This window comes from Geotrypetes seraphini, chromosome 2, assembly GCF_902459505.1.
Source record: "Geotrypetes seraphini chromosome 2, aGeoSer1.1, whole genome shotgun sequence".
Classification (NCBI taxonomy): Eukaryota; Metazoa; Chordata; class Amphibia; order Gymnophiona; family Dermophiidae; genus Geotrypetes; species Geotrypetes seraphini.
The window spans coordinates 414,700,439-414,722,160 of NC_047085.1; the positions used below are offsets into that span (position 1 = coordinate 414,700,439).

The window sequence follows — 21,722 nt, forward strand, 5'->3', positions numbered from 1 at the left end:
AGTGGATAAGGAAGAATGAAAACTTGGATTTGCTAAATGTGTCTGCCTGCCTTATCTTAGTTTACATGAAATATTTCATTCCAGAGGTCTATCTGTCTACATAGGCCTGTAAGTTTTGGAAGCCTTTAGCAATTACATTGATCAGGTTTTCAGTGTTTTTACACATGTGGCAAAAATCTTTATGAACTATTATTTTGCTTTCAGAGCCAATGTTCTCCAGGCTTTGTCCTAGCACAGGCATGTCCAACAGGTAGATTGCGATCTACCTATAGATCGCGGAAGGGTCAGAGGTAGATCGCCAGCCCCACTTGGCTCCATCTCTCCAGCAGCTCGTCCCCATTGCTTGGAGAGAGCTCATGCCGGCAGGTCATCTGCCGAGGGCTTGCCGCCGCTGCTGATCCTTTTCCTATCTTTTTTCCCTGCCTGTGGGAATCCTGCCTGCAGGTGTATTGGGTGCGCTTGTTGTTTTCATGCCAATAGTTTGTGGGTACCCCAGGGAGCCATCACCCATGCTCCGCGAAAATATGCCATAGGCCCAGCATCATACCTGGTCTCCTGCCTCTCATAATCACCCATTCCTGCCCCCGCCCCAACACCCCTTAGAAGTGTGTTATATACCGGGCGATATCCATTCGCACGGGCTTTACCTGAATACACTTACCATATTAGTTGTGTCGTGTGCTGGTCATTGGTCGCTTTATAGTTCACTTTCATTAAACATTTTTGGGCAGACACAACAAAGTGTCAAGAATTTGGTGATTTTGGCGGACTTTTCCAATTTTGTTCAACTTGCCTATGCCTTGCCTTCAAATTGGTTCAAACCACTGTGACTTTTGCTTGCCTCTGCAATTTTATTTTGTCTAGCCTTTGCGTTGATTCTACACTGTATGCAGAGTTAATTAAATCGCATGTGGTGGTATTTGAACTTGTTTGGCGGTATTTGATTTTATTTGGTTTGATTATTGGTGCCAGTATGATGAATTATTATTTTTACTTTTAGAACTGCTTGTGTGGTTTTGGCATCTCCAGTCCTTGTATTGCACATCATTCAGAAGGCTTCAGTTCCTGTTAATCTTTAATACTTTGGGACAGTGACAGTTTTGTACCAGATTCAGCCAGTGTTTATACTAACTTAGCAGATTTGGCCTTCTTACATCCCAGTATAACAAAGATGAGTGTTCCAAAGAAGAGCAAAACCTACCACAGGGTTCGGTGCTTGGACCCGTGCTCTTCAACATATTTATAAATGACCTGGAAATTGGTACGACGAGTGAGGTGATTAAATTTGTAGACGATACGAAGATATTTAGAGTAGTGAAGACGCAGGAGGATTGTGAAGACCTGCAACGTGACATAAACACACTCGAGAAATAGGCCGCAACAAGGCAAATGAGGTTTAACAGGGGATAGTGTGGCACAGTAGTTAAAGCTACAGCCCCAGCACCCTGAGGTTCAAACCCACGCAGCTCCTTATGACCCTGGGCAAGTCACTTATTCCCCCCTTTGCCCCAGGTACATTAGATAGATTGTGAGCCCGCCAGGAAAACTGCTTGAGTACCTGAATAAATGCATGTAAACCGTTGTGAGCTCCCCTGGGAGAACGGTATAGGAAATAGTAACATAGTAGATGACGGCAGATAAAGACCCGAATGGTCCATCCAGTCTGCCCAACCTGATTCAATTTAAATTTTTTAATTTTTTCTTCTTAGCTATTTCTGGGCAAGAATCCAAAGCGCTACCCGGTACTGTGCTTGGGTTCCTACTGCCGAAATCGCCGTTAAAACCTACTCCAGCCCATCTATACCCTCCCAGCCATTGAAGCCCTCCCCATCCCATCCTCCACCAAATGGCCATATACAGACACAGACCGTGCAAGTCTGCCCAGTACTGTCCTTAGTTCAGTTTTTAATATTATTTTTTGATTCTAGATCCTCTGTATTCATCCCACACTTCTTTGAACTCAGTCACAGTTTTATTCTCCACCACTTCTCTCAGGAGTGCATTCCAGGCATCCACCACCATCTCCGTAAAGTAGAATTTCCTAACATTGCCTTTGAATCTACCACCTCTCAACCTCAAATTATGTCCTATGGTTTTACCATTTTCCTTTCTCTGGAAAAGATTTTGTTCTATGTTAATACCCTTTAAGTATTTGAACATCTGAATCATATCTCCCCTGTCTCTCCTTTCCTATAGGGTATACATATTCAGGGCTTCCAGTTTCTCCTCATACGTCTTCTGGCGCAAGCTTCCTATCATTTTCGTCGCCCTCCTCTGGACCGCTTCAAGTCTTCTTACATCCTTCGCCAGATACGGTCTCCAAAACTGAATACAATACTCCAAGTGGGGCCTTCCAATGACCTGTACAGGGGCATCAACACCTTCTTCCTTCTACTGGCTACGCCTCTCTTTATACAGCCCAGCATCCTTCTGGCCGGAGCCACTGCCTTGTCACACTGTTTTTTCGCCTTTAGATCTTCGGAAACTATCACCCCAAGGTCCCTCTCCCCGTCCGTGCATATCATCTTCTCTCCTCCTAGCGTATACGGTTCCTTCTGATTATTAATCCCCAAATGCATTACTCTGCATTTCTTTGCATTGAATTTTAGTTGCCAGGCATTAGACCATTCCTCTAACTTTTGCAGATCCTTTTTCATATTTTCCACTCCCTCTTTGGTGTCTACTCTGTTACAAATCTTGATATCATCTGCAAAAAGGCACACTTTTCCTTCTAACCCTTCAGCAATGTCACTCACAAACATATTGAACAGGATTGGCCCCAGCACCAAACCCTGAGGGACTCCACTACTCAGCTTTCCTTCCTCCAAGCAACTTCCATTAATCACCACCCTCTAGCGTCTGTCCAATAGCCAGTTTCTAACCCAGTTCACCACTTTGGGTCTTAACTTCAGCCCTTCAAGTTTATTCAACAGCCTCCTATGAGGAACTGTTTCAAAGGCTTTGCTGAAATCTAAGTAAAGTACATCTAGCATACAAAAAATTCAATCAGGTTCGTTTGGCACAATTTATCTTTTGTAAAGCCATGTTGCCTCGGATCCTGTAACCCATTAGATTCAAGGAAGTACACTATCCTTTCTTTCAGCAATACTTCCATTATTTTTCCAACAAATGAAGTAAAGCTCACCGGCCTGTAGTTTCCTGCTTCATCCTTGCGACCACTTTTATGAATAGGGACCACATCCGCTCTCCTCCAATCCACAGGAATCACTCCCGTCTCCAGAGATTTGTTGAACAAGTCTTTAATAGGACTCGCCAAAACCTCTCTGAGCTCCCTTAGTATCCTGGGATGGATTCCGTCTGGTCTCATCATTTTGTCCACCTTCCGTTTTTCAAGTTGCTCATAAACACTCCTCCGTGAACGGTGCAGAATCTACTCCATTTTCTCGTGTAACTTTGCCAGACAATCTCAGATTTTCTTCTGTGAACACAGAACAGAAGTATTTGTTTAGCACATTTGCTTTTTCCTCATCACTCACCACATAATGGTTTCCCAGCATCTTTTAGTTTAGCAATTCCATTTTTCATTTTCCTCCTTTCACTAATATATCTGAAAAAATTTTTGTCTCAGTTTTTTACATTTTTAGCCATTTGTTCTTCCGCCTGTGATTTCGCCAGACGTATCCCTCTCTTGGCTTCTTTTAGTTTCACCCTGTAGTCCTTTCTGCATGTTGGTAATAAAAATCTTATATACAAATACAGATGTTCGGTGCAGTACTTAGAGAGACCCCCCAGGAAAGAGACTTGGGAGTACTGGTCAATAAGTCAATGAAGCCGTCCGTGCAATGTGCGGCGGCAGCGAAAAGGGCGAACAGAATGCTAGGAATGATTAAGAAGGGGATCACAAACAGTTTGGAGAAGGTTATCATGCCGCTGTACCGGGCCATGGTACTCCCTCATCTGGAATATTGCATCCAGCACTGATCAACGTACATGAAGAAGGACACAGTACTATTCGAAAGGGTCCAGAGAAGCGCGACTAAAATGGTTAAGGGGCTCGAGGAGTTGCCGTACAGGGAGAGATTAGAGAAACTGGGCCTCTTCTCCCTTGAAAAGAGGAAACTGAAAGGGGACATGATCGAAACATTCAAGATAATAAAGGGTATAGACTTAGTAGATAACAAGATATCATCCAAGTAAAACTCTTAGAAAAATATCATCCATTAATCTTATCATTGTCATAAAATCTAAGAAAATTAGAGAAAACTACAATAATCATAAGAAAAGTAATCAATCTCTCTCTCTTGCAGAATCACATTCATTATACTAATGTACAGGGTTTAAAAAAAACCGGGTGAAGGAGGTGAACCTTGTGGGACTCCTTGATTCATTTTCCAATAGTATGATAGTTCACCTTACCAGTGAACTTGAATCAATCTTTTTTCATAAAAAAAACCTTTAAACTATTGCAAGACATATTCACCACTACATATTTCACCAAGGGTTCATTTTACTAAGCTGCACTAGCGGTTTTAGCGCATGCTTAATGCGCGCTACAATGCCGCGCTCGCTAGACGTTAACACCTGCATTGAGCTGGCGTTAGTTTTTCCGTGTAGCGTGGGGGTTAGCGCGTGCAAAAAACGCTACCGCAGCTTAGTAAAAGAAACCCCAAGACTTTTCCAGTAGTGCATCACAATTTACCAGGTCAAATGCTGTTGATAAATCAAGCTACGTCACTAAGTTCTGGACTCCTTTGTCTAAACAACTTCTTAAGAAAGCAGCAAGAACTGCCTCAGTCCTATATAGGCTAGGTTCTAAATCCTGAACGCTGTGCTGATTTAAATAATCCTGAAACTGAATTATGTCTATGGCTTTGATGAGTTTAGTCAGGACTAGGAGAGAGCTTCTGAGAGAAATTTTCAGATAATTTCTGGCTTTTTAAAATCATATGGTACTTAAAAAGCACAGACTGCAAATAATAGAAACTGGACTACAACTCCCATACTACATTAGTATGGAAGTTTTTGAACACATTGTTTAAAAACTGTGTGCACTATTGTGCAATAGTGTGAGCTATTGACAACATTGCCTCCCCCAAAACAGCAGCAATAACACATTTCAAACCAAAATAAAATGAAAAATCCCCAAAACGACACAGGAAACAAAGAAAACGAAACATTTTGGCCTGCACACCCCTGTCATCTATAATCCCTGGCAGTAGTACAGTTGGTGTTGCAAGCATGACCCCTGCTGACCAAAGAGAAGTACTAAGATACTTGATTTTTAAAATAGTATTCTACCATTATTTCACAGTCAGATGTATCCTGTTCCAAGCTTATGTATTTTATATCTTGTTCCAAACATATGTATCTTGTTGTAAACATATGTCTCTTGCTGTAAACACTGCATCCTCACTGCACGACTCCCATTGTAAACCGCTTTGAACTTATGGTATAGCGGTATATAAGAAATAAAATTATTATTATTATTTATTATGATAGCAGGGTTGGGGTTTTTTTTCATTGTATATATATATATATATATATATATATTTTTTTTATTTTTTCTACAATCACTTTGAGCACACTATTGTGAAGGTGAGCAATCATTTCAAATAAATAAATACTACAAGAGGGTCAACAAAAGAACAAAATAAGAGGATACTAAACAGACTAAGAGGCCTATGAATATGGAAACGCAGAAACCGGCAATGCTCTGGATCATGGAGGTAGACCTCCATGAGAGCCAAGGATGCTAGAAACTTCCCAGGAGAAACAGCAGCTTTAAGCGCACGGTGTCCATCCATAAATGAGGAATTCGCAGGAAGCAATTGACCGACTTGAGATCCAGAATGGGTCTCCAGTCCTCTGAGCATTACTTTGGCCTGATGAAGTATGAGGAGTATCAGCCTAAACTCATGTCGTAGTCCTACTACTATTATTTCTATAGTGCTACCAGACATACACAGCAGTGTAGAGAGTCATAAAGAAGACAGGCCTTGCTCAAAAGCACTAAAGGATGACATCCTGTTTGTCTAAACAGACAAACAGGATGTCATGGATACAGTTAAGGGGAACAGTTGGCTGGGTTGGATAGCAGTAGGGTTATGGATTGAAGGCTATATCAAAAAGGTGACTTTTCAGTCTGCTTTTAAACAAGGGAAGGGACGGGGCTTGGCAGACAAACTCAGGTAATTTATTCCAGGCATAGGGGGCAGCTAGATGAATGGAACAAAGTCTGGAATTGGTCCGGAATGGGTTATACTGCTTGGATGTCCAAGAAATACTGTAGGATAGCGTGGAGTATTGACTCCCTCTCTGGCCAACCTGCCAAGACAGCCCAGAAATAAATCTGGAGGTAAGCAAAATAAATTTCTCTCATGCCCCTCCCGAATGATGTTCAGCACCCATTGATCTGAGGCTATATGAGTCTATGCTCAATAAAACAGAGAGCCAGCCCCCAAAATGAGGAAGCCCCACCTGACTCCTGGTGTCATTGGGGCTTTTTAGGGGCAACAGCTGCACAGGATCTGGATGTCTGTGGACATTTGTGGCTCATTTTACATAGCCGGGCTAGTGGTTTTAGCATATGTACTGGATTAGCGCACGCTTGCTGAAAATCTACCGACTGCTCAAAAGGAGGCGGGAGCGGATAGCGCATGTGGCAATTTAGCGTGCGTGCTATTCCGTACGTTAAGGCCCTTGCGCAGCTTTGTAATAGGAGCCCTTAGAATTGGGAGCGTTGTAATGAGAACAGGAACCCTGGGAATATCTCAGGGAGGAAGAGTCCCAGGATCCCTGATGAAACATGCAGGAGGGATGGAAAATACTACATTCTCCTCCTGAGGTCCTGGGAGACTTATTCACAGGGAGAGACTTAGGGCAGCAATCTGCCACACTGGCCATGAGGTCATCTAGACCTTTTCCAAAAAGAAGCTGTCCCTTGAAAGGAAGTCTTCTGAAAGAGGCCTTCAGGCAGTGTCCCCAGCCCAATGACAGACCCAAAGAGTCTGGCGCACAGACAATGCATAAGCCAAGACCTAAGTAAAAACTCTGAGATTATATAGGGCATCCGCCACATAAACCACACCTTCCATCACTAGCTGGGGACAGGCATCCTCATCTGCAGAGGGTACATGGTATAATCTCGTGTGATAAGCACATGCCACAAAAAGCTTTTTCAAGATAATGTCCATTCTGCGATCCTAGGAGTCTTTAAGCATTACTCTCCAATCACTAGGGAGGGCCATTCACCTAGTAACCTGTGCCAGGGCTGAATTGTAGAGCAGAGAAGAAGACTTCTGCATTGATTGATTGCAGAAATTGAAAACTGCAGGGGGCTCTAACTCTCTCGCTAAGGTAGAAGGAGCACATGCTCAGAAAAGTGTTTGGATTTCTGCAACTCCCGGATTGCGGGATGGAATTTAGCACAGAGGGGATGTAACAGAAGCACTATTCTATAAATGGTGCTCTGAGTTGGCTATCATTTATACTGTGGAGTAGAACCTAGTACAGGGATCCATAGTAAGTAAATCACTGAATACCTCTACACGGATGGGAAAAGGGGGCAATGTCTAGAAAGAAGTATATACTAATGCTTGAAGTATGGGAAACAAAATTCTTGATCTAGAAGCTGTGATTGAAGAAGAGGAGTTGGATATAGTGGCGAACACAGAGACATTGTTCACAGAGAACCATGACTGGGATGTAGTTATACCAGGCTATAATCTGTTCAGGAAAGACAGGGTAGGAAGAAAAGGAGAGAGAGTAGCATTATATGTCAAAGATCATATTAAAGCCACACAATTGCAGGATCTGCAGGGCAAGGAAGAAGCAATATGGATTAATTTGGAAAGAAGGAATGGTGAATATATTTACATTGGTGTGATATACAGACCTCCTACACAGACGGAAGAAGTAGATAGAGATTTAATAGTAGACATTCAGAATATATCTAAAAAAAGGGGAAGTCTTGCTAATAGGTGATTTTAACATGCCGGATGTTGATTGGGGTATCCCTATTGCAGGGTCTTCTAGAAGTAGGAATATTCTGGATTCCCTACAAGGAGAACTGTTCCAGCAGTTGATAAAGGAACCCACACCGGATGGGGTCAAACTGGACTTAGTGTTTACAAACGTAGAAAGTGTTTCTGATGTTACAGTGGGTGAATTACAGGCCGGTAAGTCTGACTTCTGTGGTAAGCAAATTAATGGAAATGCTTTTAAAACAGTGAATGGTCAAGTTTCTGGAATCTTGTGGATTACAAGACCGGAGGCAACATGGATTCACTAGAGGTAGGTCTTGTCAGACAAATCTGATCAATTTCTTTGACTGGGTGACCAGAGAATTGGATAGAGGATGTGCGCTAGATGTGATGTATTTAGATTTTAGCAAAGCCTTTGACAGTGTTCCCCATAGATGTCTAATAAATAAACTGAATGCCCTCAGGATGGGTTCCACAGAGACGAGCAGGGTCAAGAACTGGTTGAGTGGAAGGAGACAGAGGATAGTGATCAATGGAGATCGTTCTGAGGAAAGGAATGTTGCCAGTGGTGTGCCTCAAGGTTCTGTTCTTGGGCCTGTTCTTTTTAACATTTTTATAAACGATATTGCTGAAGGGTTGTCTTCAATAGATTGCACAGGGACAGAAATCCCACCCATTCCTGCCAAAATCCCACCGGACACCAAAATCCCTGCCAGAATCCCCTCCATTCCAATGAGGAATCCCCTCCGTCCCCGCCCGTCCCCTCATTAAAGTTACCTGTCCCCAAAAAAAGCAGCAATTACTTCAGAAAGTTCTGAAGCACTGTAGGTTCTCCAAGGGCACCGGATCCTGACTGAGAAGGTAACAAGGAACAGGAAGCTGGAACTTTTTGTCCCGCTGAAGACGTATGAGAACTGCATACCACGGGCGGCGAGGCCAATCAGGATCTACCATGATTATCAGGCTGTAGACATAGCTGTAGCAGATCAGAAAAAACTGCCTGAGGGTCACATTGTTCTAAAACCAGACCCAGGAGCTGTGAATGGAATGGAAAAGGCACAGAACAGTTCAGGACCAAAGCCTGGAAAGTGGAAAATCCAAATGGAGCTCTTGCAGAACATCAGCTGTAAAGAGGCTGACAGAAGCCTACTGGAAATGTGATGAAGGATCAGCACCTCCAAATCTGGACACTCAGGGAGGCTGAGGAGTCCAGTCTCAGCAAAGGCATCAGCCAGATCCAAATTTCAATGGCAGAAGACAGAAGAAACATAAAATTTGCATGGCAACTACTGCAAATGAAATCTGGCATGGTCAGACCAGAGCTCCCAAAAGGAAGCTTTGCCACAAAAACAGACCTGAAAAGCCCCGACGCACCCACCGGCTGCATCAAATGAGTGGGGTCTGAGGATACGCCGTTCAGATGAGCCGAATAAAATCCAGTGATAAGCCCCACTCCACAACCATGGCAGTGCACCGTTGAGGTACATGTGGCACGTCAGAAGAGTCTCCAGACTCAGAATGCAGGCATACTGCACCTGACTCCAGAATAGCCCCTAGGCAAGATTTTCTTCAGAAGGCACACACCCAGGCTGGCTCCCCAGCCCAAGAGTACACAGAGGAGGTGAAGTCCGAAGCTCCCACCCCTCCCCGGCAAAATGGTTCAAAATCACCGATGCAGCACCCATCCCAATTGATTTTGAGTCAGATCAAGGGGTTTTTGAGGCAGAAATTAAAGTTAGCAAAAAAAAACTGATTTTAAAATCCAAGATGGCCACCATCACAAATTTGCACCAAAAATAAACAAAATCTGAAAATAAAATTAGCAATTTGGGGTCTGGGGAGGTGGGGGACCTGAACCCTACCCACAGAAACTGTGAAAAACGGAGTTTAAACCAATTTACAAACCACACCCAAAGTTCCCATAGGAAATAATGGAGGTACTCTGTAGTGCCTTTGTCAGCGTTTTTAAAGTGGCTGAGTGGAAAGGACTTTCTGCTTCAAAAATAGCTCCAAATGCACTGGAGTTGAAGATTTTGGGACTGCCAGCCGGCCAGAGACCGATTACACCCTCTGCCCCCCATGGATCCTGTCATGAAGTTGGGAAAGACAGCCTGCATGTTGAAACCCGGGTGGGTTTGTCTCCAGACACACTCAGCCTGTGCTAGAAACCTGTGACAGGGTCACCGGCCAGTAAACTCCATGGAAAGGGACCCCAGGTACTTCCAGAAGGTGGTACACAGCAGGGTTGGCTTCAAAGATCCACTGGAATTTCTCTGTGAAGCTACAGTCCACCACTGCAGGACTGCATCCTTTTCACCAACAGGGGACCACTGGGGAGGGGTCTCAAGGCACTGAAGCCACCAAGAAGCAGAGCATCAGCAAAACTTCTGCTCGGACTGCTTGCAGACATTGAAACCAATTCTCTCACTAGGGGGAGTGTGGTGCAGTGGTTAAAGCTACAACCTCAGCACCAAGGTTGTGGGTTCAAACCCATGCTAGTCCTTGTGACCTTGGGCAAGTCACTTAATCCCTCCATTGCCCCAGGTACATTAGATACCGTGTTTCCCCCTAAATAAGACCTACTCTGAAAATAAGCCCTAGCATGATTTTTAGGTAGGTCTTAATATAAGCCCTATCCCCCCCAAAATAAGCCCTAGTTGCTGGCAGCAGCACTTCCCCCGCCCCTCTCCACCCCCGTGTGTCCCCACTCCCTGTTGACCCTTCCATCTCTCCCTCCCATCTGAACCTTGACCGAAATACCTGATAAAATGGCAGCAAAGGCTGCATCGCAGCCTTTTCACACTCAGGTGTTCTGTGTGCCGTGTTGCTGATTACATCATCAGTGATGCAGCAGAGGAATGCCCGGGAATAAGGTCGCGATGCAGCCTGTGCTGCCGTTTTATCAGGTATTTTAATCTGACGGTTGGGTTTCGGATGGGAGGGAGAGATGAAAGGGTGAGCAGGGGTGCACGGGAGCGGTGGCGGGGGGATAGGAGGAATAGAAAGATGTTGCATGGGGATAGGAGGGATAGAAGCTACAAGGGTTCTGCTGCACAGGGGGATGGAAAGATACTGCACAAGGAATGGGCGAGAGAAAAGATGCTGCACATGTGGGGGAAAGGAAAGAGGAAGAATTGGGGTTGAGAGGAAGAGATGATCATTGTACATGAAAAAAATGGCCTACCCCCCAAATAAGACCTAATGCCTTTTTTGGGCCCAAAATTAATATAAGACAGTGTCTTATTTTCAGGGAAACACAGTAGATTGAGCCCACTGGGACAGAGGCAGAAAACTGTTTGAGTGCCTGAATAAATTCATGCTTGGGTTTTGGCCAGGTACTAGAGACCTAGATTGGCCACTGTGAGAATGGGCTACTGGGCTCGGTGGACCATTGGTCTGACTGTGTAAGGCTATTCCTAAGTTCTTATGTGTTCAGAAAAGATGTAGATTTGTACAACATCCGGACTGCAGGTTGGAATTAACACCTAGCGTATGGAATCTACCAGAGATGTAACAGAAACAGGGATGGAGACGACAGTGATCCTTGTGGTATATCCTTCCTTACTTCTTATGTTCTGTTGGTCAGGAACTCTGTGAACCATTTCATTACTATTACCTAGTTCACTTAATCTAAAAAGTAAGAGAAAGTGGTCCGCTGTATTGAATGCAGCCGAGATGTCAAACTATAGACGTACAGATTGTGTACCCCCGCTTAGGTAACATTTGGCCCTTTATGTCAGCTCTAGCAGTAATGATTCTCTACCATGCATGGATCTGAACCCATGTTGCAAGTTATGGAATCCATCTACCTTGTTTAAGAAGTCAGCTAGTAGCTGACAAAAAACTCTAGCAGTTTAAAGTCTGTACCAACTTTAGTCAGCTTAGTAAAAAAAAAAAAAAAAAAGTGTGTTTGTGTGTGGGGGGGGGGGGGGAAATTAGGCATGGCTAACAGTGTGCAAGTTCTTGAAATGCCCATGATCATGCCCCCTTTCCAGATCTATACCGTAGAATTTATGCGAGATGTGTAGATAAATTCTAATTGTTGCCAATTAGTGCTGACGATAATTAGTACCCAATAATTGGTTCATTATTCATCTAACTTGTATGCAAAAATTGGGCACACACCCAAATTTCTATGTATAATTTTGAGCACATATATAGAATCCAGGGGTTTGCCCACTTACAAGCATAAACCAGTTTTTAAAAGCATGTGAACACTTAACCTTTCCAAAATGACCTCCTTAGTTTCATTGCTTGAGATGCAAGAGTTTTATTGGAAAAATAATAAAATTTTACAACGTCATTTCAAATTAGAATGAACTTGTATTCCCTCTAGCTAGGAAAGCGAGAACAATAAAAGATGTGGTTTTCAAAATTTTAATTTGCACATTTGCTTAAAATATTGACTTTACTGTAGCATTCCAAATTATATATTTCTTGCAATTCATGGCTGAAAAATGACTACAGTATACTGAATGCTACATATAAAGCAATAATCATAAATGTTGTGTTTAATAGCCAGCAAAAGGGGGACAAAGGAACAAGAATGTACAATTGTTAATGGATTAAAGAATACATGTGGCAAGAATACAAGCATTAAGGTCATTGTTCTGCGTAAGGTAACAGAGCAGAGCTTACAGGGACGGGATGGGGAAAAATTTGTCCCCATGCCATTCTCTAGTGTAGACCAAAGCACAGTGAGAGTGGTCAGGGGAGCTTTATGTTTTAATTCTGTGGTGGGAAAGTGGGTTCCTGTTCAGGAAAATTTCCAGCACACAAAGCACATCTCTCCAACCAGCAGTTAGACACTGGAAAACTGAGTTGAGCTCATTTGTGAAAAGTTTTTATTCTTGTTGAACTGACCTTTTTGTGCTGTACAGAAGTTATGTGAGTCCAGGGCTTCTTCTAAAAGAACTTACCTGTTTTGGAGTTTTCTTTTGTTTTCCTCTTGATTTGCCTTTGTTGTGTACAAGCCGGGCAGAGCACCATAGCCCTCAGAGACTATGGACTTTTGTTTACTTTATGATAAACACTGTGGAAGCCATTCTGACAAAGTGATCTTGAACATTAAGAACTGTGCTTGATTTGCTGCCTTTATTTTTGATGCATTCACTATTGGCTACTTGGAAAGCCACTTACCTTTTTGAGTTTGAACCAACCTATAATAAAATATGGTCTTTCTTGAAGATCCAAGAACATTGTTGGTGTGGGTGTTTTGAAGTTTGAACTACTCAGTCCCCAGAAATCTAGTGTACCCCCTAGAGGTGCATAATAAAACTGTCACTTGCCACCCAGAAGTGCCTTCGCTTAAGGGTGCCTGTGACAAGTATGATGTATTAAGGTATTTGAGAGTATTTAGAGTCTCCTTTGATCTCAGCTCCTGATGAAGCCTAGATGGTGAAACACTGTCTTGTGTTGAGCTCGATAATTGCAAATGAACTGAAACATTCATTTTGTCACCAGTGGATTTTGGAAACAAGACAGTCAGCATTCAATTACAACATTTTACAGCAAACAAGGGGGGTCCTTTTATTAAGGTGCGCTAACCGATTTAGCACATGCTAAATGCTAAGGCATCATTATATCCTATGGGTGCCTTAGCATTTAGCTTGCACTAAATCAGTTAGCGTGCCTTAATAAAAAGACCCCAAGATAATTGAATTTAAGGAGATACAAAGAATATTGTGGTTTGAAACACAGTGAGAATTGAACATTTTATAGGACATTTATCTTAGTCATTATAATTAGGAAAGGGACTCCAACTCTTTATAAAGTATTTATAAATAATGTTAAGAGGATATTTAATTTATTTAGAGAGTATGATGTAATGATTATGTATAAAGATTTGTTAAATAAATGAAAATATTTTCTATACAGGTTTTTTATACTAGCAATATTCTTCCAAACATGAGACATTAAGGGCAATTGGTATGTGTGGGTGCGCACATGATGGGGGAGGGAGGCAGAAGGGCAGAAGGTAAAGGGCAAATGATTGGGCCTCAAGCTCAAAGGATTCCTCAACTTTTGTGCATTTGCACTGATAAAGGTTAGAGAAGCATTTATAAATAAAAACATATTGAGATAATGTTTAACTCATTTGGTTTTCAAATGTTTTCATATTTTGATTTATATTATATCTAGAAGCCTCAAAAGCTGGAAGTGGTCCAGGTCTTTCCGAAAATCTTAATGTGCCTTCAGCATTTGGAACCTAGGCCTTTATAGTCTATGGACCAGGAATATCAAAGAAGAGACAAGTTAATTTAATCATGTATTTTTAAATGGGTATAACTTATAGGCAGACTGGATGGACTGTTCAGGTCTTTATCTGTCGTTATTTACTATGTTACTATACTTTCTGAAACCTTTTCCAATCCATTTTGAAATATCTGGACACAGGGGATAATTCAGTACAGGTTGCTTAAATTTAAGAACTGGGATGCTATATGCTAATTGTGAATTCTATATCAGCAATTATGCACGTAAGTGCCAATATAGAATACTAGCTTAAGTTGATAGTTATGCACCAATATTAAGTATGACCACTTACACCATTGTCAATGGCTAGTGCAAATAGCCATGATTAAATGTTGCAGTTACAAGCATAATTGTCAGTATTCTATAACCTATTTCTATAGCACTACCAGACGTATGCAGCGCTGTACAGTCACAAAGAAGACAGTTCCTGCTCGAACAAGCTTACAATCTAAATAGACAAAGAGGATGCCATTGATAGAGTTAAGGGGAACGGTTAATCTGCTGGCTGGGTTGGTGGGCAGTGGGGAGTAGAGTTATGGATTGAAGGCTATATCAAAAAGGTGGGTTTTAAGTCTGCTGTTACACAAGGGAAGGGGCGTGGCGGACAAACTCAGGTAATTTATTCCAGGCATAGAGGGCAGCTAGATGAAAGGAATGAAGTCTGGAATTGGCAGTGGAGAAGGGTACAGCTAAGAGCAGCTGATCTGAGGGAGTTCGCTGGGAGGTGTATAAGGTGGGCCTCCCCTGATCTGCCAATGCCTCTCACATAACCATGCCAAGCAGTTGCATGCTAATGTTATAGAATTACACATAAGTATAATTATGCACATAATTGCAAATTAGTACTAATTATAGCTGATTTTTGGTAGTGTCAAAAATCACCTAATTTATAAATCAAGGTATGGGTGTAATTGGCACTGTACTATAATCTGAGCGCATAAGTTTGTGATAAGCACAAACATGAGTTTACAAGATTATAAAATGAGGGGGTAAACACAAAGTCCTAAACAGGTTAACCAGATCCTGTATAATCTGTTTTCAGTATAACATAAGAATGGATGATCAACAAACAGTAACAGTGTATGGCTTGATTAATGGATATAATACAGGTATATATTAGCTTGTGTGATAAAAGAGAAGTGACTCCCAAACCTGTCTTCAAAGAACCCCAACCAGATGGATTTTTAGGGCATCCATGGCGTACAAATTTATCTCGTGTATATTCAGTGAGATATCCTGAAAACCTGAATAACTGTGGACAGGTTTAGGAACCAGTGTGATACAGAATTATTTGTCTGTAGTAGCATTAAATATGGTAGAGTAGAGCTATAACATACAGCAATATATATAGGGCTCCTTTTACTAAGGTGCGCTAGTGGTTTTAGCGCACGCACAAAATTACCGCGCGCTAAACTGCACAGTATGCTTCTAGAATAAGCCAGTTCATTGCTGACGTTAAGGTCTAGCGTGCACGGCAATTTAGCGCGAGCTATTCCACGCATTAAGGCCCTAACGCACCTTTGTAAAAGGAACCCATAGTATTGTGAATACATAATAGAGCATGAAAGAGAATGAATGTATAATTTTGAATAAAAAAATAAAGCTTATAAAAGAAATGTGATTATTTTATAAGCTACTTTAATAATTAGTTTAGGCCTAATTCCTTTTTAAAAGGTTAGGGGTTTGATCTTCTGCAAGAAAAGTGACAATGGTCATTTGTGGCTTTTGCAGGAAAACCCTAGTTAACATTTAAACATAGGGTAAGAACCAAAGGGAGAGATGCTGAATGGGAGGGGCAAAGAGGAGAGAAAGGGAAATGGTGGCACATGGATGGAGGGAAGTGGGAGAGAAGAGAGGGAAGAGATGGTGCACATGGATGGAGGAGAAGAGTGATAGATTTGAGATGGAGGCAGAAAAATGGAAGAAAACTGAATATGAAAATCAGTGCCAAAAATGGATGTAGTGAAAGATGTGAAAAAAAGAGAGGAAAAAACCAGCAAATGCATAAGGAGGCCTTGGAAACAAGAGCAAAGAGGGAGCAAGATGATCAGAAAAATAAAATCACCAGATAAAGGTCAGAAAAATGTTTTTTTATTTTCAATTTAGTGATTGAAATAATCAACTTTCAAAATTTACATCTGTTTTTATAATTTGAACTGCTCAGGAAGAAATGTGTTTCTTTCTTTTTCTTTTGTGGTGTACTGTGTGCAGAGTCTGGCATATTAGGGTTTGTATTTGAAAAGGTTTTTTGTATGTGTGACTGAGGCCAGGTGTTCTGGTGGGGATAGAAGTTCAGAAACTTTGGGCATTCCTTCAACTTTTTTAGACTCAAAGCCCCAACAGAAAAATGAGTGATTACTTATGGCATTACTTATGAAACTCACATGCCCAGATTTCTAATCTCGGTTTATATTTGAGTCAACTTTTTTTCCTCCTTTTTTGGGGGGGTTAACTCAGTATATATTTGGATCGGTTTATATTTGAATATATACGGTACATCAGAATAAAACACAATTTGTTAAAATGCAGAACACTAAAATGTGGAAGGATTTCTGTAGAAATCTGTCGACAACTTGAAATTTAGTTTACAGAACTGGAGAGAAAACAGTAACATTTTAACAGTCTATCGTAATTGCCTTAAACTTTGATTCTTTTGTCACAGTAAATAGAAACTCATCCAGCAATATAATTATTCCAAGAACATACACTCAGATTCTAATTCTTTTTTTTGGGGTCTTCAGTAATATTAAATTGACGATTAGGTTTTGTGGCCTCTTGCATCAGTTCGTACAACTGTCCAATCTGTTCTTGTCGGAAGTCATTAATGTTTTCTTTTGTCAGGCCTATTCCATAAGATGTCTTTTGTGATGGATTCTGGATGCTTTCACTAGTCTGCTGCAGGAGTACCAATGCATAAGCCTATAAAGGAAAACAAGAAAAAATTGTTATTATTAGACTTTATGCACCACCTTTAATATCAGTTTGCAAAGATAGTGTATAACAGATTACACATTCAATAACAACAACGACAACAAAAACCCCAAACAAACAAAACTTTGATTTAATTTGAACATGGTAGTCAGTAGGCAGTCATTTTAGTTTGCATGGTATATTCCAAATTGGTGGAGACGTAGCCTAATCGTTAGAGCAGTGAGCTAATAACTAGGGTTCAAATTCCACAAGCACTTTTTGGCAAGTCGTTTCACCTTTCATTGCCTCAGGTACAAACAAATTTGTAAACCCACCAGGGATAAGAAAATACCTATTATCTCATGGTAATTACCTAAGAGGCATAAACTAAATCCAACATCCACCCCTCGCTTTCCTTAAAAGTATCAATATCAATGTAATGAAGACAATATTAGCATTCTTAATCTGAATTAAGAGAATAAAGTCTGCTTGCAAGTTATGTTTCTAATGTCCTACAGGGCAACTACCTTTGTTATGTCTATCATAATGTAGTTATAACTCAGGTTATAGAAACATAGAAACACGATGGCAGATAAAGGCCAAATGGCTCATCTAGTCTGCCCACTCTTTCGGTCTCTGAGATCCCACGTGCCTATACCATGTCTTCTTGAATTAAGACACATTCTCTGTCTCCACCACTTCTTCTGGGAGACTGCTCCACATATCTACCACCCTTTCTGTAAAAAAGTATCTTTGATTACTCCGGAGCCTATCACCTCTTAACTTCATCCTTTGCCCTCTCATTCCAGAGCTTCTTTTCAATTGAAAGACACGCAACTCATGTGCATTTACGCCACGTAGGTATTTAAACGTCTTTATCTTATCTCCCCTCTCCTCCTTTTCCTTTAAAGTATACATATTGAAATCTTTAAGTCTGTCCCTATACACCTTATGATGAAGACCATGCACCATTTTAATAACCTTTTCCAGAATTGTACACAATATTCTAAATGAGATCTCACCTAGAAAATGACACAGGGACAAATTTTTCCCCGTTCCTGCAGGAACTCAAATTTCTCTGTCCCTGTGAGTTTTGTTGCTGTTCCTGCTCCATTCCTGTAAGCTCCGCCTTAACTGCACAAGCCTCGAAAGTGTTTGAGGCTTGTGCAGATGAAGACAGAGCTTGCAGGAATGGGGTAGGGACAGGAAAAGAACTTGCAGGGACGGGACAGGAAAATGAGTTTCCGCAGGGACAGGGATAAAATTGTCCCCGTGTCATTCTCTAGTCTCACCATATACTGGGGCATCAATATCTCCTTTTTCCTACTGGCAATACCTCTTCCTATGCACCCTAGCATCCAAAGGGCCAAACATTCCCTCGTTCAGGTCCAATGCAGAACTCAACCTGTGGAATTGTCGGCTGCACTGGAGAGGACGTTAAATCCTACAGTGGAACAGATTTAACTGTCCCTTTCCTTTTAGAATACTGCATTTAAGAAAAAAAAAAAACCCAAAAAACCCTCTTCTAGCAGCCAAAAAAAGTAAGTACATTACAATTAAAGAAAGTAATCGCTGGAGCAAAAAAGACACCGTCAAATCTGTCCGCCAGGTAGAGCCTATTATAAACAACAAAATGACAGAACATATAAAAAAACATGGATTAATGAGAGAAAGCAAATATGGATTTAGTCAAGGGAAATCTTGTCTCACTAACCTACTGCATTTCTTTGAAGGGGTAAATGAACTTGTGGATAAAGGTGAGCCTAGGTGAGCCTGTATATTTGAATTGTCAAAAGACATTTGACAAAGTACCTCATGAAAGACTTCTGAGGAAATTAGAAAGTCATGGGCTAGGATAAGGCATATCTTCAAAGCCCCAATGTTATTTTATGGATTAAGAACTAGTTGAAAAACAGAAAACAGAGAGTAGGTTTAAATGGTCCATATTCTCAATGAAGAAGGGTAAATAGTGGGGTCTGTGCTGGAACCGTTGCTTTTTAACATATTTATTAATGATCTAGAGAAGGAAATAACTAATGAGATAATTAAAATTGCTGATGACACAAAGTTGTTCAATCACAAGAGAATTGTGAAAAATTGGAAGAGAACTTATGAGACTGTGATCCTGGGCATCAAAATGGCAGATGACATTTAATGTGAGCGAGTGCAAAGTGATTCATGTGGGAAAGAGTAACCCAAACTATATCTACATGATGCTGGATTCTACGAAAAAGGATCTAGGTGTCATTGTTGAGGACACATTGAAACACTCAGTTTAATGTGCAGCTAAGAAAACTCAGTTTAATGGCAACTAAGAAATCAAATAGAATGTTAGTAATTATCAGGACAGGAATGGAAAACAAAGATGAAAATGTTATAATGTCCTTGTATCACACGTAAGGCCATACCTCGAATACTGAATGCAGTTCCAGAATCTCAAAAAAAGATGTAGAAGAATTAGAAAAGGTACAGAGAAGGGCAATGAAAGTGATAAAATGGATGAGATGACTTGTCTATGAGAAAAGGCTAAAGTGGCTAGGGCTCTTCAGCTTAGAGAAGAGTTGGCTCCGGGGGATATGATAAAGGTCTATAAAATAATGAGTAGAGTGGAAAAGGTTAGATGTGAATCACTTGTTCACTCTATCCAAAAATACTAGGACTAGGGGGATACAATAAAGCTACTAGGTAGTAGATTTAAAACTAACCATATAATGTGTAATTAAACTCTGGAATTCTTTACCAGAGAATGTGGTAAAATCAGTTAGCTTAGTGGGGTTTAAAAAAGGTTTGGATGATTTCCTAAAAGAGAAGTCCATAGGCCATTATTGAGATGGCTTGGAGAAATCCACTGCTTTTTCCAAGGATAAGCAACATAAAATCTGTTTTACTACTGGGATCTAGCTAGGTACTTGGGACCTGGGTTGGCCACTGTTGTAAACAGGATACTGGGCTTGATGGACCTTCAGTCTGCCTCAGTATGGCAATTCTTATGTCTTCTTTACAAATGTCCTCAATAGGAGTGAACGGAGAAATGCTACTTAAGTTGCCATTGCTCTAACTTTATATGCCATAACATGACCCTCCAACGGTAGCCCAGTCTGAGCATACCAGAAGAAGATACAGTTCGCTAACCATGTGGAGATTATTCTCTTGGTTAAAGGAGTTCCCAGTTTGTTAGAATCAATTGAAAGGAATAACTGAGCTGAAATTCTATGAGGCTTGGTCTGATCCAGGTAATAAGCTAAAGCATGTTTACAGTCCAATGTGTGGAATGCAGTTTTACCAGGATGGGAATGTGGTCTTCGGAAGACAACTGGTAGAACTATAGACTGGTTGAGGAGGAATTTTGAAACTACTAGGAATTTGGGATAAGTACGCAGGATAACTATCATGAAAGGATGTTGTATAAAACGGATCTGCAAAAGTGAGAGGTTCAAATGGTGGCTTCATTAAAGAGGAAAGCACAACGTTAAGGTCTCAAGCAACTAGTGGAGGTATGATTGGGAGTTTGGTATGTAGGCATTTCACGAACCTGAAAACTAACGGGTATGTAGCCAGAGGTTTATCATTCAGAGGTATGTGAAAAGTACTGATGTGCATCCTCACTGAAGTGGTCTTTAGGCCAGAGTTGGAGAGATGTAATCCAGAACTGAGGAGAGAGGACATGCATCTGGGAGTAAGGTTCGCTGGTTACACCAAAGAGTAAACCAGATCCACTTGAAATAACAGCGTTGTGTGGACTCTTTACTGGAAGTGTCTATTATAGTTGATACAGGATCAGAGATATGGCACTGATCTATCTGCTGGGAGAGAGATACCAGGCTATGAGAGCTAGAGAACGTAGATTGGGGTGGAGGAGGGACCCCTCGATCTGAGTCAGAAGGGTTAGAAAAATCTGCAGTGGAATGGGTTCCTTGATAATGAATTGTATTAGTAGTGGGAACCAGGGTTGTCTTGGAGCTGTGAGAATCACAGTGGCTGGTTCCTGTCTGAGTTTGAACAGTTTTTCCTATTAAGGATTGGAGGAAACACATACCTACACAAGGAGAAGCCACTTCAGACAACAGACTGGCAAGCGGACAGCAATGGATGCAGCAGACAGAAGCAGGATGTTGAGCTACCCAGTTTTCTGCACCGTTTGCCATATGTATGACTACCTCCCCTCTGGGAGGCAGTCTTATGTATGCATTCGATGCGAAGAACTGGAGGGCCTGAAGAAGCAAGTCAGACTCCTGGAAGGCAGAATACTGGAACTAGAAGCACTTCAAACAGTGGAAGAGGAGGATAGAGAGGCAGAAAACTTAATGACAGAGGAAACCGTTGAGGAAGAAGTCAGGGAGTTAGAGAAGTTCATCGAACAGGTATACAGAGAGGCCGTGGAAAATCACCAACAACAGTGGAGCTACCAAGATACACCCACAGTGAGCGAGGACCACCTGGAGGACAACCACAAGAAAGACGAGTCCAGTGCAAGCCAACGCCATGATGAGGGAAGATGGAAGTGCACAGAGGACACAGACCTATGGCTGGAGAGATGGCCATACACCAGGGACATGGACCTGCGGCTCGAGAGGAAAGAGAAGATAGAGAGGACAGCAATCGTCACGGGGGACT

At 41.6% G+C, this 21,722-nt stretch overlaps 1 protein-coding gene across 28 annotated transcripts in view; it reads right to left on the reverse strand.

The window, feature by feature from the left end:
• Positions 1–16,358: 16,358 nt before the first annotated feature.
• Positions 16,359–21,722, reverse strand: part of SDHAF3 (succinate dehydrogenase complex assembly factor 3) — a 60,580-nt gene continuing 55,216 nt past the window's right edge. For all 28 annotated transcript variants that reach the window (XM_033931045.1, XM_033931075.1, XM_033931074.1 and 25 more), the window contains one exon: positions 16,359–17,117. In XM_033931045.1, coding sequence (XP_033786936.1) covers positions 16,914–17,117 — 204 coding nt within the window. In that variant the 3' untranslated portion in view covers positions 16,359–16,913. The remainder of the gene's footprint in view (positions 17,118–21,722) is intronic.